The sequence below is a fragment of the Natrix helvetica genome (assembly GCF_964273705.1).
Source record: "Natrix helvetica genome assembly, chromosome: 3".
NCBI classification, from domain to species: domain Eukaryota; kingdom Metazoa; phylum Chordata; class Lepidosauria; order Squamata; family Natricidae; genus Natrix; species Natrix helvetica.
Window position 1 is genome coordinate 33,142,109 of NC_138549.1, and position 16,297 is coordinate 33,158,405.

At 43.9% G+C, this 16,297-nt stretch overlaps 1 protein-coding gene across 2 annotated transcripts in view; it reads right to left on the bottom strand.

Moving 5' to 3' along the window:
• ECRG4 (ECRG4 augurin precursor) overlaps positions 1 to 7,948 on the bottom strand; it is a 56,559-nt gene extending 48,611 nt beyond the window's left edge. For both annotated transcript variants that reach the window (XM_081947098.1, XM_081947097.1), the window contains exon 1: positions 7,300 to 7,948. In XM_081947098.1, coding sequence (XP_081803224.1) covers positions 7,300 to 7,390 — 91 coding nt within the window. In that variant the 5' untranslated portion in view covers positions 7,391 to 7,948. The remainder of the gene's footprint in view (positions 1 to 7,299) is intronic.
• Positions 7,949 to 16,297: the final 8,349 nt, after the last annotated feature.

The window sequence follows — 16,297 nt, forward strand, 5'->3', positions numbered from 1 at the left end:
GTGTCATATACACTATATTGCCAAAAGTATTTGCTCACCCATCCAAATAATCAGAATCAGGTGTTCCAATCACTTCCATGGCCACAGGTGTATAAAATCAAGTACCTAGGCATACAGACTGTTTTTATAAACATTGGTGAAAGAATGGGTCGCTCTCGGGAGCTCAGTGAATTCCAGCGTGGAACTGTGATAGGATGCCACCTGTGCAACAAATCCAGTCGTGAAATTTCCTCGCTCCTAAATATTCCACAGTCAACTGTCAGCTGTATTATAAGAACGTGGAAGTGTTTGGGAACGACAGCAACTCAGCCACCAAGTGGTAAGCCACGTAAAATCATCCAACATCAGTGTGTGACCTCACAAATGCGCTTCTGGAAGAATGGTCAAAAATTCCCATAAACACACTCTTAAACCTTGTGGACAGCCTTCCCAGAAGAGTTGAAGCTGTTATAGCTGCAAAGGGTGGACCGACGTCATATTGAACCCTATGGATTAGGAATGGGATGTCACTTACAGTAAGTTCATATGCGAGTAAAGGCGGGTGAGCGAATACTTTTGGCAATATAGTGTATGTGGGTATATGAATAATTTTGTACTTATTAATTTTGTCATGTTTATGTAGGGTATATTAGAGACACCTTGAGAACTTTATTCAAGGAAATTTCATTTTAATGTACACCAATTAGTGTACATTCAAGGTGAGAATAAAGTTATTCTAAAGTCTACGTTGCCAAGCATCCAAATTTTGTTCCTGTGGGGATGCTACAATGGTCTTAAGAGTGAAAAATGGTCATGTCACTTTTTCCCATGCCGTTGCAACTTTGAGTCACTAAACTGTTGTTAAGTCGAGGACTGTATTTTTCTTTTTGCCCTTACTGCTGCCAACCATCCTCCTTGAAGAACCTGAATGCCAGGCCTTTCTGATTGCCATTAGATCTGCCATTCAAGAGCTGAGGAGAAGCAGAACGTAACAGCTGGGGCAAAGGGAGTTTGTCTGCCTCCCAGCAGCTGCAAGCGTGCCGCGGAAGGACGCTTCAGCAGGTGGGGCATTACCAGGGCTGAGGAGAGGGAAGTGCAGCTGGTACATTGTTACTGAGCCCATGGAGCTCAAAGGGGGCATAGGAAGGGGATTTTTTTTTTTACATTTTTTACAAAACCAATTGTTAGATCTGGGCAACGAGAGAACAGACTACAGACACGAAGTGACTTAACAGCTCTTTATTAGTAGTAGTAGTGATCCAGCTTGCTCTGTGGCCGGAGGGTTCCCCTTTTATAGGACTCGGGTACGCCTCTCGACCAATCAGAGCGATACCTGTTTCCCGCTGTAGCAGCGGACCAGAGAGGAGACTTCCTACGATATATGCTAATATCTAATACCCCTCCCCTCTTAGACGGAACATTGCGGTTGGTTATGTAGTCCTTAAGGTATGTTGGAGTTTGCCTTACTCGAGTGGAGCGTCGCAGTTCGGGTTGGTCAGGAGTAGTTGCAGGATCAGTTGCTTTCTTTGCTTCGAGTTCTGGTGTTTTCAGACTTTCGTTGCTTGGGCGTTCAGGGGTCTGCTCGCTTACGTTGCTTGGGGGTTGTTCTGTTTCGCGCTCGACCTCTTGTTCTGTCCTGGGCTCGCAGGTGTCGTAGTTCTCTGTGTTGGGGCTCTCGAGTGGCTGACTTTGCATTGGTAGGTAGCTCTCGTCCTCGGCTCGTAGGTCTGAGTGCGCCAGGCGACCCCGAAGTTGGTCGATGTGCCTCTTCCAGTTCTGCCCATCTTCCAGTTCTAACAGATACGATCGTGGACCCGTGATGCCAATGACCGTTGCCGGCATCCACAATGTTCCCCCTGCATAATTGTGGGCGTATACCGAATCCCCTATGCTGAAACTCCGAATTTTGCTTGTGGAGTCTGGGGGTGCTGTGGCAGAATAGTTGGGGTGAAGACGGTCCAGGTGAGACCGTAGACGGTGGCCCATGAGCATTTCAGCGGGGCTCCTACCCGTCGTTGCACTGGGGGTAATGTGCTGAATGAGGAGGTAATGGTCAATGCATGTTTGCCAATCACCTGGACCCATCCTAGCGAGGGCCTCTTTTGCGGATCGCACCATTCTCTCCGCCTGTCCGTTTGATGCCGGATGGAATGGCGCGACGAGGGCATGCCGAATTCCCTGACCTGCTAAGAACGTTTCGAATTGCATGGCCGTGAATTGGGGCCCGTTATCGGAGACCAGGAGGTCGGGCAGGCCATGAGTGGCGAAGAGTCGCCGTAGAACCTTAATGACTGCCTCTGCCGTGGTTGAAGTCATTAGGACTACTTCTAGCCATTTGGAATATGCATCCACAACTATAAGGAAAGTCTGACCTTGAACAGGCCCTGCGAAGTCGATGTGTATTCTCGACCAAGGTGCTTTCGGCTTTTCCCATTCTGTGGCGGGCGCTTCTGGGGGTGCTGGTCTCGATTCTTGGCATGGATCGCAAGTGGCCACCCACTCCTCTATCTCTTTGTCCATGTTTGGCCACCAAACGTAACTTCTCGCTAAAGCCTTCATCCTAACAATCCCCGGATGCCCAACATGTAATGCATCTAACACATTTTTACATAAAGCATAAGGAATAACAATTCGATCCCCCCACAATAAACAACCTTGTAACACTGAGAGTTCGTCCCGTTTTGACCAAAACACTTTGAATTCTGGGCCCACGTTTCCCTTCGGCCACCCCCTCCAAACCCAAGTTTGAACTTGCTTTATTAAACTGTCTTTAGAGGAGAACCTTGCAACCTCGCAGGAAGAAACCGGTCCAGAGTCCAAACAGTCAATGAGCAACACCGGTACTTCGGGAGTGGGGTCTGGCAAAAGGTCCGGTAGTGGGCAACGGCTGAGTGCGTCTGCGTGTCCTAGAGTGGAGCCCGGTCGATGAATTAACTTGTAGGAGTACGCAGCCAGGAAAACAGTCCACCTGGTCATGCGTGGAGAAAGGGAGACCGGGGTGGGGCGGTTTCCCGCCAAAAGTCCCAACAGCGGTTTGTGATCAGTAATTAGTTCAAAATCGCGGCCGTAGAGGTATTCATGGAAACGTTTTACTCCAGCTACCGCAGCTAACGCTTCCCTGTCCATCTGGCTGTAGTTCCTCTCGGCCGATGAAAGAGTTCTAGAGTAGAAGGTGATGGGTGCTTCTTTTCCGTCTGGCATCCTGTGGCTAAGGACTGCGCCGACTCCAAAGGGTGATGCATCGCAGGTCAATACTAGTGGTAGTGTCTGGCTGTATTGGACTAACAGCGAGTCAGTGGTGAGCAGGCACTTTACCCCGGCAAAAGCTGCTGCTTCGGATCGTCCCCATCTCCATGGTGCGTTTCGCTAGAGTAGTCGATGTAGCGGCTCAGCAACGGTCGCCTTCTGTCTCAGAAAAACACTGTAGAAGTTAAGTAGTCCGAGGAAGACCTGCAGCTCGGTCTGGTTACGTGGTGTGGGGGCATCCTGGATCGCCTTAATTTTCTTTGAAGTGGGGTGTATTCCCTGACCATCGATTCTATATCCCAGGAATTCTACGCTAGGCACGTTAATTTGGCATTTTTCCTTTTTAAGGCGGAGGCCCTTCTCTCTGATTCTGGCCAAAACAGTTCTGACTCTTTTATTTAATTGCTCCTCGTTTGCAGCGGACACCAAGATGTCGTCGAAATAGGGGACAACTCCCGGTATCCCTTGCAAAAGCCATTCCATGACGCTCTGGAACAAACCTGGAGCAATGCTCACACCGAATTGCAGCCGGTTGCATTTGAATGCCCCTCTATGCGTCACTATAGTTTGGGCCTCCGCTGTGGCGCTATCCACGGGCAATTGCTGGTAAGCTTGTGCCATGTCTAACTTTGCAAATATCTTTCCTGGCCCCAACGAGTGCAATAAGTGCTGTACCACTGGCACAGGATATGCGCTTTGTTGTAGCGCGACATTAATTGTGCATTTATAGTCCGCGCAGATGCGGACTGACCCGTCTGGCTTAACTGGGGTCACAATGGGCGTTTCCCAGCGCGCGTGATCCACTGGCTCAAGGATTCCTTGCTCCACTAGTTTATCTATTTCCTTATCTATTTTTGGGCGGAGTGCAAAAGGCACTCGTCTCGGTTTAAGTCGGATTGGTGCCACTTTGGGGTCTAAGTTGAATGAGATTGGTTTACCCACATACTTACCAAGACCGGGGCTGAACACATCCTCGAACTCCTTAAATATCTGCTCAGCGCTGCTGTTCTCCACTGCGTTTATTCCGGTGACTTCTAACCCCAAGGCTTCAAACCAATCTAGTCCCAGAAGGTTCTGTAACGGCGCGCTGGCGATGGTCACGGGCAGCTGGGCTACGATGTCCTTGAAACGGATTTGGAATGTGCCTTGGCCCACGATGGGGACTCGGTTCCCCTGGTAGTCTCATAGCAGGATGTCTGGAACGCGTAGTTGGCTCTTTTTGAGGCTAGGGATAGCCTGTTTCATGGATGCCCATGAAATGATCGTCAGGGACGATCCCGTGTCAACTTCCAGCTCGCAAGGTGAGCCCTCCAAGAGGACTGTGACTTTCAGCTTTTTTGGCTGCTTGGTGCGGACCTGACTTATTGTGGTGAGATACGTTCGCAACTCCTCTCTCTGGGTCAACTCTATCTCAGCATCTGTATCCTGAAAATACTCTCGTTGAGCGTCTTGATAGAACGCTCTTTCAGCTCTTTGTGTGTAATCTCTCTGGGGATACGCTCGCTCAGCTCTTTGGGAATTTTCTCTCTGGGTAAACACTTGTGGATTTCTCTCTGGACGCCCTTTTTGATTTCGCCAAGCCCCTGGGTTGGGCTTCTGTTGGCGGTACATGGGTGGCTGCCGTGAGGCAGGGACTTCGCTCCGGCACACTCGTGCGATGTGCCCAAGTTTGTTGCAGTGCGAACAAACAACGTTCCTGAACCTACAGGTAGACCGGGGGTGATTCCCTCCGCAGCTTGTGCAGGGCGGCAAACGGAATCCGGGTCTCCCCCCAGGTCTCACGTGACTGCTCCTCATCAGGTGACTTTCCTCGAGCTCGGGATCCTCGGAATCTGGAATGGTGTCCTCGTAGTGGACTCTGGTGTGTCTTGGCGCTGGCTGGCCTGTGTTGAACCCGCGTTGAATTGTCTCCGCTGATCTGTCTGCTGCTTCTGAAGCTCTTGCCTCGTCGAGTACAATCTGTAGGCTTAAATTGGTTTTGGCTAACAGCCGTTTTTGTAGGGAAATGTCTCTCAGCCCGCTAACGAGTCGATCCATAATCTGCTCATCCAGGTCTCTGAATCCACAATGTGTGGCTGCTTTTCGTAGAGCTGCAACGTACTGGTTGATAGATTCTCCCACCTTCTGGTTCCTCGTGTTGAATGCTTGGCGGCAAACATGGCGGGAAGGTTTTGGCGCGTAATGAGTCTGTAGAGCCTGTTGCAACGCCGTCCATGATACTGCCTGTATTGGAGTAGGCGCGGTGAGGTCTCTGGCCGTGTTGAAGACTTCTTTTCCGCAGTAGCCGAGGAAGATGTTTTTCTTCCAGGCGTCGGTGATCCCCGTGTATTCATTCGCTTCGAGAAAACACTCGAAACGAATCATGAAGGCTTCCCATTCGTCGTTCGCTGGGTCGAATGGAGCGGGGGGAGCGTGCATCGCCATCTTCTCTCGTTTGAATTTGCCGCGCTGTGGTGGCCTGAGATGGCTGCCGGAATTTCTGCCGAATTCCTAGGCTGGATCAAATCCGGAGATTCTGGAGGTAGCGTTCTTCGTCCTATCTGTCTCTCGATCCCACCTTCGTCGCCAATGTTAGATCTGGGCAACGAGAGAACAGACTGCGGACACGAAGTGACTTAACAGCTCTTTATTAGTAGTAGTAGTGATCCAGCTTGCTCTGTGGCCGGAGGGTTCCCCTTTTATAGGACTCGGGTACGCCTCTCGACCAATCAGAGCGATACCTGTTTCCTGCTGTAGCAGCGGACCAGAGAGGAGACTTCCTACGATATATGCTAATATCTAACACCAATTTTTTAAAAAGAAAAACAAAATTGGATATGTACTACATGCTCTATACCCGTGATGGTGAACTTATGGCATGTGTGCCACAGGTGGCATGCAAAGCCATTTGTCATGGCACGTGAGGTGTTGTCCTGTCAGCTGGCTAGCACGCATGTGCGCGCTGGCCAGCTGATTTCGGCCTTTTGAGGCCATTTTTCGCCCTCAGAAGCACGAAAAACTGGCCCTACGGGCAAACCGGAAGTTCAAGAACGTACTTCCAGTTTGCTTGTAGGGCCAGTTTTAGCCTCCAGAGGGCAAAAACTGACCCTATGAGCAAACCGGAAGTATGTTCCTGAACTTCCGGTTTGCCTGTAGGGCTGGTTTTTCGTGCTCCGGAGGGCGAAAAATGGCCTCAAAAGGCCAAAATCAGCTGGCCAGCGTGCGCATGCCCTACGAGCAATCAGGAAGTCCATTCCCGAACTTCCGGTTTGCCCGTAGTGCCGGGTTTTTGTGCTCTGGAGACTTTAGGGAAGCTCCTGAAGCCTCTGGAGGGCCTTGGGGGGGGCTGTTTTCACCCTCCCCAGGCTCCTATAAAGCCTCTGGAGCCTGGGGAGGATGAAAAAAGCATGCCAAAAATGGGGGGGAGTGCTGGTTGTGCGTGCATACACGCAAGGGTGGTGCGCAAAGCATTACGGGTGTGGCACGCCCGCGCACGAACCCCCTGCGACCCCCCCCCCCCGCTTTTGACACACGAGCCAAAAAAGGTTTGCTATCACTGCTCTATACTTTGTCTGTATAGCAAAGCCACCTTGCTTGACATAACCTTTATTCCTCTGAGACTCAGTGAAGTTATTTATGTAATTTATCGGATTTTAATTTCATTACGTATTTATTCACGTTTTCAAGTTTGGTTTCATTTCATTTACGAATAATATTTTATATTTCATTTCAGTTTACGAATGGTTATGAAATGTCGTCTCAAAAACCCGGAGCTCAAAAATTATGACATTATTGATTTATGTGTCAAATGCGAAGGTGAGGGGGTGGGGTGGGACATACTAGTCTTGTTCCAGCATTTAATAATCCTCTTACTGGGATTGTTCTCTTCCTGAGCACGAGGGAAAGCCAGGGGCGTCCCTGCTCCCTTCATGTCATTACGGGAAGAGTCTCTATTCAACGACGGGAGTGCGGCCGCCTCCTAGGTTAAGCGCCTCCACTCCCCCATGGGGCGGCTTCCTTTTTCGCCAGTCGCTCACCCGCCCCTTCCCGAGCACGCACAGCCCAGCCGCCACGCCTCCTGCTCGGCTGACTCACCCGGGCTCGGGCAGAGGAGGAGGAGGAGTCCCACCAGCGCAGCCAAAGGCAGACCGGCCCGTTGGGACCCAGCGAGGCGCGGCAGCGGCATCCCGGCGGGTCCTCGGAGGAGCTTTTGTCCCACGCTGCGCAATCCTTCGGGCACCTGCGGGGGAAAGAGCGCACGCGAGGCGGCCGAGTGAGTGGGAAGGAAGCGGCCGGATAGTCCGGCTCCTTTCGCAGCCGACCCCGCGGGAGCCTCTCATTGCTGGCTGGAAGGACGGAAAGGGGGTTCCGGATCTGGAGCGGAATGGAAATCGCCTTGGAACGAGAGCAACGTGCCTTGCCAGGTTTCCAAAGGCAGACCTATTCGGCGCCGGAAAGGTCTCAGGGCTACAGTTCCAACCATTCCGGTAGCCCATCCGGAATGGCGGTTCCAGCCTCAATTATTGTACATCGGTAGAACATCCGCAGGGTGGGGACTGTGGAGCTACACAGCAGTTACTAAATGGGCTCCAAAGCAGTTGAAAAACTCTTTCCCTCTCTCGAGGCTTCCCCATCTTTCCGGCTCATCTCTCGTGCTGCCAAACCGCGTTCACAAAATGCAAGAGTGCACAAGCATACAGGAACTGAACAATATTCAGTGACAGTAGATTGTATTAGCATTCCTTGATCCTGGTAACCCCATCATCCTCTGCTTGCATGGGGGGGGGGCATCCACGGGGCAATTAAAAGTTATCAAAACGGCAGACAGGGCAGATGTTATGTGTGTGAGGACACTTAAAAAGTGCTCAGGCTTCAATTGTCTAATTTATCCCATCCAATTCAGACATTGTCTACTATTGTAACTCCCCCCCCCCCATGCATAACTATTGGTCAGAGATTTTTCAGGATCAAAGCCCAAGGCAGAAGGTGGATATCAGACAACCCCTCGTATAGGAAATACTACTTACTTTTAACGGATTAACAGAGTTGGAAGAGACCTTGTAGGATATTTAGTCCAATTCTCCCTCCCACCCAAGCAGGAGACCCTACACGAATTTTGACGGATGGCAGTCCAATCTCTTCTTGAAAGCCTCCAGTGACGAAGCTCCCACAACTTCCGAAGGCATGCTGTTCCATTGGTTGATTGTTCTTACTGTCAGAAAATTTCTCCTTATTTCTAGGTTGAATTTCTCGATCAGTTTCCACCTATTGCTTCTTGTTCTCCCCTCAGGTACTTTGGAAAATACCTTGATCCCCTCTTCTATATGGCAACCCCTCAAATATTGGAACACTGCTATCATGTCTCCCCTGGTCCTTCTCTTCGCTACACTAGTCCCATGCCCAGTTCCTGTAACATGCCCAGTTCCTGTAACCGTTCTTCATATGTTTTAGATTGAAAGAGCCATCAAAAATATAAGCTAGTATACTTGCATGTTTTCTTCATGCCACCTTAAGTTATTTTACTTCTAATTGCTACTCATTGGCTTGAAATATTTTTTTTTTTGTTGCTTTGGCTATGTTGGTTTCAAGTTGTCTACTATTCTTAGATAAGTGGATCCCTGTGCTATTTTACTGCTCCCGCCCATCCTGAGAAAGCGAGTACCCAGCACTTCAAGGGCAATCCTGCTATCAAGAAATTGCTTTTCCAACAGGAAAAGGTCAGAAAAGCTGATGGTTCTTCAGTCCATGGAGAATAAGGGGATTTACTTCTAGTCCATTCAGTTTTCTAGGCCATTCAATGCTCCAAGTACAAAAACTATAAGGGCTGGTATTGAATTTGGTCAGTAAAACCTAAGATGGGCACAAAATAGTGGACTTTACTCTCTGAACTTGATTGCTTTCTCGTAGTTTTATCATCTAACTAAATAACATCCTCAATGGAAAGGAAAGTGGGGTTGTACATGTTGACCAACCCAAGAACTCAACAGTTCAACATATGTGTGTTTGTGTGTGTGTGTGTGTGTTGTATTTGTACTGATAAATAAATAAAGGGAGACTAGTATAGATTAGCTCTCATCAGCTAGCCATACCCTTACTGGGATTCGAACCTGGGCTGTATTATATATATATATAGGATATATATATATCCTCCTATTGAAACAGCATATAGTTCTGCTATTAAATAATAGTAGGATTATCAACAACAATTGATTCACTAATACCTGGAAAAGTTATATTCCCATTACCTTACAGTGCAACAAAAAAGAATCTAACAACATCTAACACTAGAATATTAAAATAATATTAATAAATATTTGATTTATACAATAGAAAAAAGTCTCCTTAGGAAGTTGGATAATTTCGATTCCAGCTAAGCTATTAACCAATTATTTTCAAAATAAGACAACCAGGAATCTTTTTCATTCAGAAATATTCATTTTTACTTCTGCTAAAAACAAAATAGATGTTCCTTTGTCAAAAAACCTGCCGGCTGGGGAATTCTGGAAGTTGAAGTCCACAAGGCTTAAAAGTTTCCAAGGTTGGACACCCCTGTTCTATAACTTACAACAGTGTTTCTCAACCTTGGCAACTCCAAAATATGTGGACTTCAACTCCCAGAATTGCTGGGGAATTCTGTAAATCGAAATCCACACATCTTGAAGTTGTTGAGATTGAGAAACACGGGCTTAGAGATATGAATGCATGATGGTAGCACTTTTCTTTCTACTGTCCTTTCCTTGCCAAATTGAAACTCATCAGACATTTTATCGGACCATATAATTATGATTCAGCAGAGCTTTTTCATTGAATAGGAGGGGCAATCCAAGGGAGATATGCAGTCCCTGGCATCCATTTGTAACACCTGAATTCTGGCACCTTGATTTTAGCAAAAGTCTAGAGAAACTTCAATCATCCAGGTACTCATGGTTGTCCCAAAGGTGCTTATTCAGGAGGCAATTGGACTGGTGGCAATTGGATGATTTGGCAGTTTCTTGTTGCTTTGAGGGAATTATCTCCCAAATCCCCATAGTACCCTAATTCCTATAGCAGAGAGATGAAAATCCATTTCAGTCTGTTCAAGTTACGTGATGACAGGCTGCTGTAATCCTCCAGAAGATTGAGAGGCTGGGTTCAGGCCTCTTGCTACTCAAAATAGTATCTTTCTCTTTTGTAGCATGACTGGAAAAGCTATCATACCTTCAGATACGTATTGGCTTTTGCAATCTTTTCTTGTGGGTTTCAATTTACCAAAGAAAGAATAGTAGAAAGGAAGTCAACAACTTTCTTATTAAGCTGGGTCAATTCCAAGACACTCTTTGGCAAGGTAGTATAAAGGAAATGCTTACTAGATATTTACATCCACGACTATGACTTATATACAGTAACAGTTTCCAAATGTGGAGCTAGATGGCAAGGAAGTTCCCTTAGGCTTCTGGAGTTATGATGTGAGCTTTTCTTGACTGCAACGCATTTCATCAGCTGCAAGGAAGTATTGTTTTAAGATATTAATTAATTTATTCCTATGGTTGAAGAACGGAAAGCTAAAAGTAAAATATAGGTCATGGCTTAATTTGATAAACTTAATTACCAATAGAGTTGTGACCATTTTGTGAGCAAGTTTATCTACCTGCCTATCTTCATCAGTTGGTTTGACCTGATTTACTGGAGAGATTAGGTGAGAGGGAAATGTAAAACTGCATTAAGAAATCTTATTTCTAATTTGAGAAACGATGATCCCCATTCCACTACCCACATGCCTCTTGCGACAGCAGCTAGGAAGACATAATGGAGTCAGTGTAGCACCAGAAACCAATAAGCTACCTAATTGCCCTACTCCCCATCCTCAGGCGGAAAGGAAAACTATTCCTTACTTTCTGAATGTTAAAAATCAGAAGGAGACTTCTGGGAGCAGCTTTTCTGACTAACACATTTTATTAAAAGTCATACATTTTTGTAAAATGTAGGATTAAACCTGTTCTGCATTTAAGAAGAGGATAAGGCAATGGTACAGGAATAAACGCTGTTGATTCAGCTCCGACGATCAGCTGGGAACGAACCGGTTCACTCCAACGATCAAGTGGGCCCGCCCGTTTGCCCCTGTGCTGTACTGACCTATATCTTCTTAGCTAAGTCGCGCAGCAGAGCAGATAACTACGGCTCAGCTGTTTTCCTCCCCAACAGTAATATGGAAGGTAAGTTTTCTCAAAACTGCTTGCGCGCAAAGCACACAATCACTGAACCGGTTGTTAAACTGGTAGTATCCCACTACTGACTGTAGTATACATCTTTAACCACGCGTCTTTGAAGGTTTCCATTATAGGAGCAGTCATATCCATCCATGAAACTGTTTAATAACCACTGGTAATACTTTGATTGGGCCAATCAAAATAGCCCCAAAAGATGTAAAAGCTGTTGAGTACCCCAGAATTTTTCATCAGGCAAGATAGCATCAAAAATAGGGAAATGAAAAGAAACGAGGAAACACAAAAGGCAAGCAAAGTGTTTTATCCTTGAGGACTGTAAGGTCACACTCAGTCTTCCTTATGAAGTTTGCAAATTCTTTTATACTGTTTATGCAAGTTATAATAATCGCACAACTCTGGCAGCCTATTCTCAGGGGCCCCAATTTTAAGCATATAAAACCCACTATTTATATATCATTCTTTATTTTTTAAAATAATCTTCCAATAATTGCATAATGAAATGCTTATAAGGCTGTATTTGCAGATAAATCTAAAGGCAGACTCAGAATGCAAATTATAAGCCTTTTTGCCAACATTTTATTTGTCCCCGGTGCATTCATTTGTCATTTAAAATATATACTTCATAGGGCCCTGAATAACATGATTCATTTATTTATTTTTTTGCCATAAAATTACTGCTAAAGCATATTATGAAGACTAAAACCAAAGTCAGCATCAAATCCATGAATCAAGCAAATAATATAAGTAACAGCTAGAAAAGAACTATTATCTTATATGACCCAAATATGTCAGAAACAAAACAGTCCTTGAACACCAAAGCAAATACATATAATCCATTTTCAAACTGCAGAGAGATTGTAGCAGTCTTTTTCTGGGTGTTTTCATCAGACAAATGTTATTGAGGAGCCCAGTTCCCGGATCTGAAGCCCCATGCTCCTTTTTGGTGGGTGTGTATATGCAAATATTCGGCTTTAGTGCTTTCTGTGCCTCATAGGGGAGAAGAGTTCATACATTGTGCCATCTAATTAACCCTGCTTTAATATTCTTTCCTTCTGCAAGGGGGCAGTAAATGCCTCATATTCCCCTTAGGATGCATTGTCTCCTTCTAAAATGGAAGTTTGACTTAATAAAGCATTTGTGAAGCTGCATTAAGCTTTAAGCCTAATACACAAAGCAAGCGAAGCCTGAGCTAGGTAATTGTCTGGAAAATGATAGCTTTCTACGAAACAGCACTTCCAATCTCAGTGCTCTCCTGACTAGTTCTAATGCAGATGCAGAGATGAATGCCAGGCGAAAGAACGGCTTATAACTAGGGATTTTAGTTAAAGAATCGGCATCAAGAAGGGTACCACAGTGATGTGAACAGAAGCACCAAAGGAAGATTTAATTATGTGGTTGCATTGGGCCAGATTCTTTTCCTAAGCCATAAAGATTTCTGATGCTGATTAGCACCTATGTTCATGTCAAGGGTGTGATAACATGCAACGTGCAATTATACTTGGTGTGGATAATTACTGTAAATTAGAAACACTAGAATGGGAAGCTCAAGGGTCTTTTTTTTTCTTTTTGGAAAAGTGTTCATCTTCTTGTGAGCATCCCTTTAATAGGGTTACAATCTGAGGTAAATTTATACAGACAAGAGTTTAGGGCAGGCATAAAACCTGTTTAAAAAATAAGATTAAAAACACAATGCAGTATAAGAATGTTCCAATTGGTGATGAATTCCTCTATGGGCAGCATGTGACTAACTTTACTGACATTATAAGAGAATTTGGCTACAAGCAAGGAGAGTAAGTCATTCCTGAAAATAATGAAAAAAAAGGAAAGCCTTTAAAATATTCCCATTTACTTTGACTCAGGAAGAATTTTGAGTAGTTTGGAGAGCCCGTAAATACCATCTCTGACTGGCCCCTCCCCCATCTCTTCTCTGCCTCCCAAGTCCCTGCTGATCAGGAAGGAATGAGGATTTTGCAGTATCCTTCCCCTGCCACGCCCATCAAGCCACACCCACAGAACCGGTAGTAAAAAAAATTGAATCCCACCACTGGTGGGTACCATGACTGAAAAGACCAGATGGCATTCCATTACAGGCAGGATCCAGAACATCTACTACTAATATATATTAACAAACTTTAACTAACAAATTAATTTAACTTTGCCAGGCCCTGAGAGCTTCCAGGCATAAGAAAAACCAAAGCAGCTTTTAATTACTAATTTCTCCTCTTGTCTTTAGATAGCTAGTTCCACACTTCTCCCATTCTTAGAATAGATAAGGAGAAAAAACATTATTACAGGTAGTCCTCGACTTACAACAATTCATTTGGTGACTTTTTGAAGTTACAACGGCACTGAAAATGTGTCTTATGACCATTTTTCACACTTATGACCATTGCAGCATCGCCATGGTCATGTGATTCTCATTCGGATGCTTGACAGCTGGTTCATATTTATGATGGTCGCAGCGTCCTGGGATCACGTGATCCCCTTTTGCGACCTACTGACCAGCAAAGTCAATGGGGAAGCCAGATTCACTTAACGGCCATGGTACTAATGTAACAACTGCGCTTAATAACGTGGCAAGAAAAGTCGTAAAATGGGGCAAAACAAATTTCCTCGCTTAACAACCTAAATCACGGGCTCAATTGTGATCGTAAGTCGAGAACTACCTGTATTAGCCAAGTAGCAAATTGTAACACTGTTCAACAAATTATGAATGATCCCTATTTTCATTCCTTCTTAGTTAACGGGGTATCTCCTACATACATGGATAGGCTTCTAAGGACAACTGAAAGAGCATTTGCTCTTAGAAACTTATGCCCATCCATCTTCACAATATTTCATTTATTTATTAAAGAGGGTAAGATAATGCCTTTTGCAGTCTAAAAAGCCACTGCTAAGAGAAGCTCTCTTTTTTTGATACAGACGAACATGAGACCCAATTGTCCTATAGAAACAAGGAAGATTTATGAGACTGAATGTGCAAGTCACATTTTTTTCCCTTATGATTGCTTTAATCTACACAATAATTTATTTTACCCATTGTCCTTCCTTATGGCAGGTCTTATTGGATGAATATGGCCCTTAGTATTTAGATGATATACGAAGAAATAGAAGTACAAAGTTTTTCAGAAATCATCATTTCTCACACATCAATTTGCTTTTTCAGATGGCAGTTCTGATGAATGATTTCATTCCATTTTATGTCCATCCATTTTTATACGTTGTCAGTAGTAAAAAGGCATGCATATTAGTTTTGTTTATATAAAATAAGCAGACTAGAGACCTGATCTCAGAACTCAGAAATCGGTTAGGTTTTTTAGATTCAGGTCTTCTGAACTCTTGAGTGAAAGTTATTCTTGGAGATTCTTCATTGTTAAATGTAACAAAATAGAATATCAGATTTGGCACTGCCTTGCAAAGTACTACAACGATGTCAAATCAGTTGCCTTATTAATTTTTATATAATTAGAATTACACTGTTGTGCTAAACTTTAATCATGATTTCATTGCCATAATCAACCTGTTTAAGGCACTACCCATTATTATATGTGGCTTTCCTTTTCATTTCACTCTTGTTGAAATTAATCGGTTTTAAAATAATTTGAAAAAAGTAATGCTAAAACCACAGATAAAAGGTGAAAAAAAATTAAAACAGTACGTAAAATCACTACAGAAGAGAGCACACATTTCCAAGTAGAGTATGACACTTTTTAAACAAGCAACAGATAAACATGATTAATGTTTTGGCAACAAAGAATTTTGTTAAAATGATAAAACAACATCTATCTTTAAAAATAAGGGAAAGGCTGCAGCATTTTTTACTTGCTGTCCCAAATATGTGCAGAACACACTTGAAAGATTTATTGAAGTTAATGACTTGCACAAGAGCATTGTAGCATCTTGCACAAGTATAAAAGTGCGTATATAAAAGTATATCTATTGCACTTGGCGGAAAGAGTTCTTAGACTGCCCATTAACCCTTTGCTTAGTCAAAAACAGGAAAACAAATTCTGCTGGACTAATTATTAATTATTTTAGGTAATGATATTAATAATAGTTCAAAAAGTAATATTAGAAATACCAGAAGGAATAAGGATATCTAATTATATTATGTTTCATATTTAAGAAGCCTGTAATGAAGGAGTTTGCCTCTTTAAAAAGTCATTCAGTTAATGAATATGATTATTTTTTGCTTCTTAAGATTCAGTAGTATAAAGCAAAACTTGCTTTAACGACATATGGAACACAGCCCAGGTACTTAATACTTAATATTGCAAGCAGGAAGAGATTACATCCAGCCTCAACAATTAATAAAACAGAAGAAACATTCCACAAGCTATATTTCCCTATGCAAACCAAAGAATATTACGTATTACATTTAAATACCATGAGGGTTAAATCACAGTCTTTATAACCAGCTTGCATTTAATTTACAATGCAATAATATGAAACTGTCAAGAGTTTCTTCCTTGTATATAAATTCATTTGTTGTATTTTTTAAAAAGTTCTCATTCCTAATTTAAATGCAGTTTATTTAATAAAATACCTTTCAAGTAATTTGCTCCTGTCTTCCTGTTTAGCTGGGAAGGATACACCTTTTCTACTACAGGAACAAGTTGGTTTTTATTTTAAGCATACTAGCTCCTGAAAGGGTTACAAGAAGTAACTGAGCAACAGACAAATAAATTATCACACTTTTCTTAAAATCGTCAGGGCTAATGTTTGAAGGACATTAATTCCATACTGCAAAAAGCCAGCCCTTTTCAGAAAAAAAATGTTCCTTGAAGAATTTCACAGCTGAATTGGGAAGAAGAATCATATTTCTGCTCAGACTATAAAGCAGCATTTCTAAAGGGAACTATAGATGATTGCAAGCAGATGTACAGTGT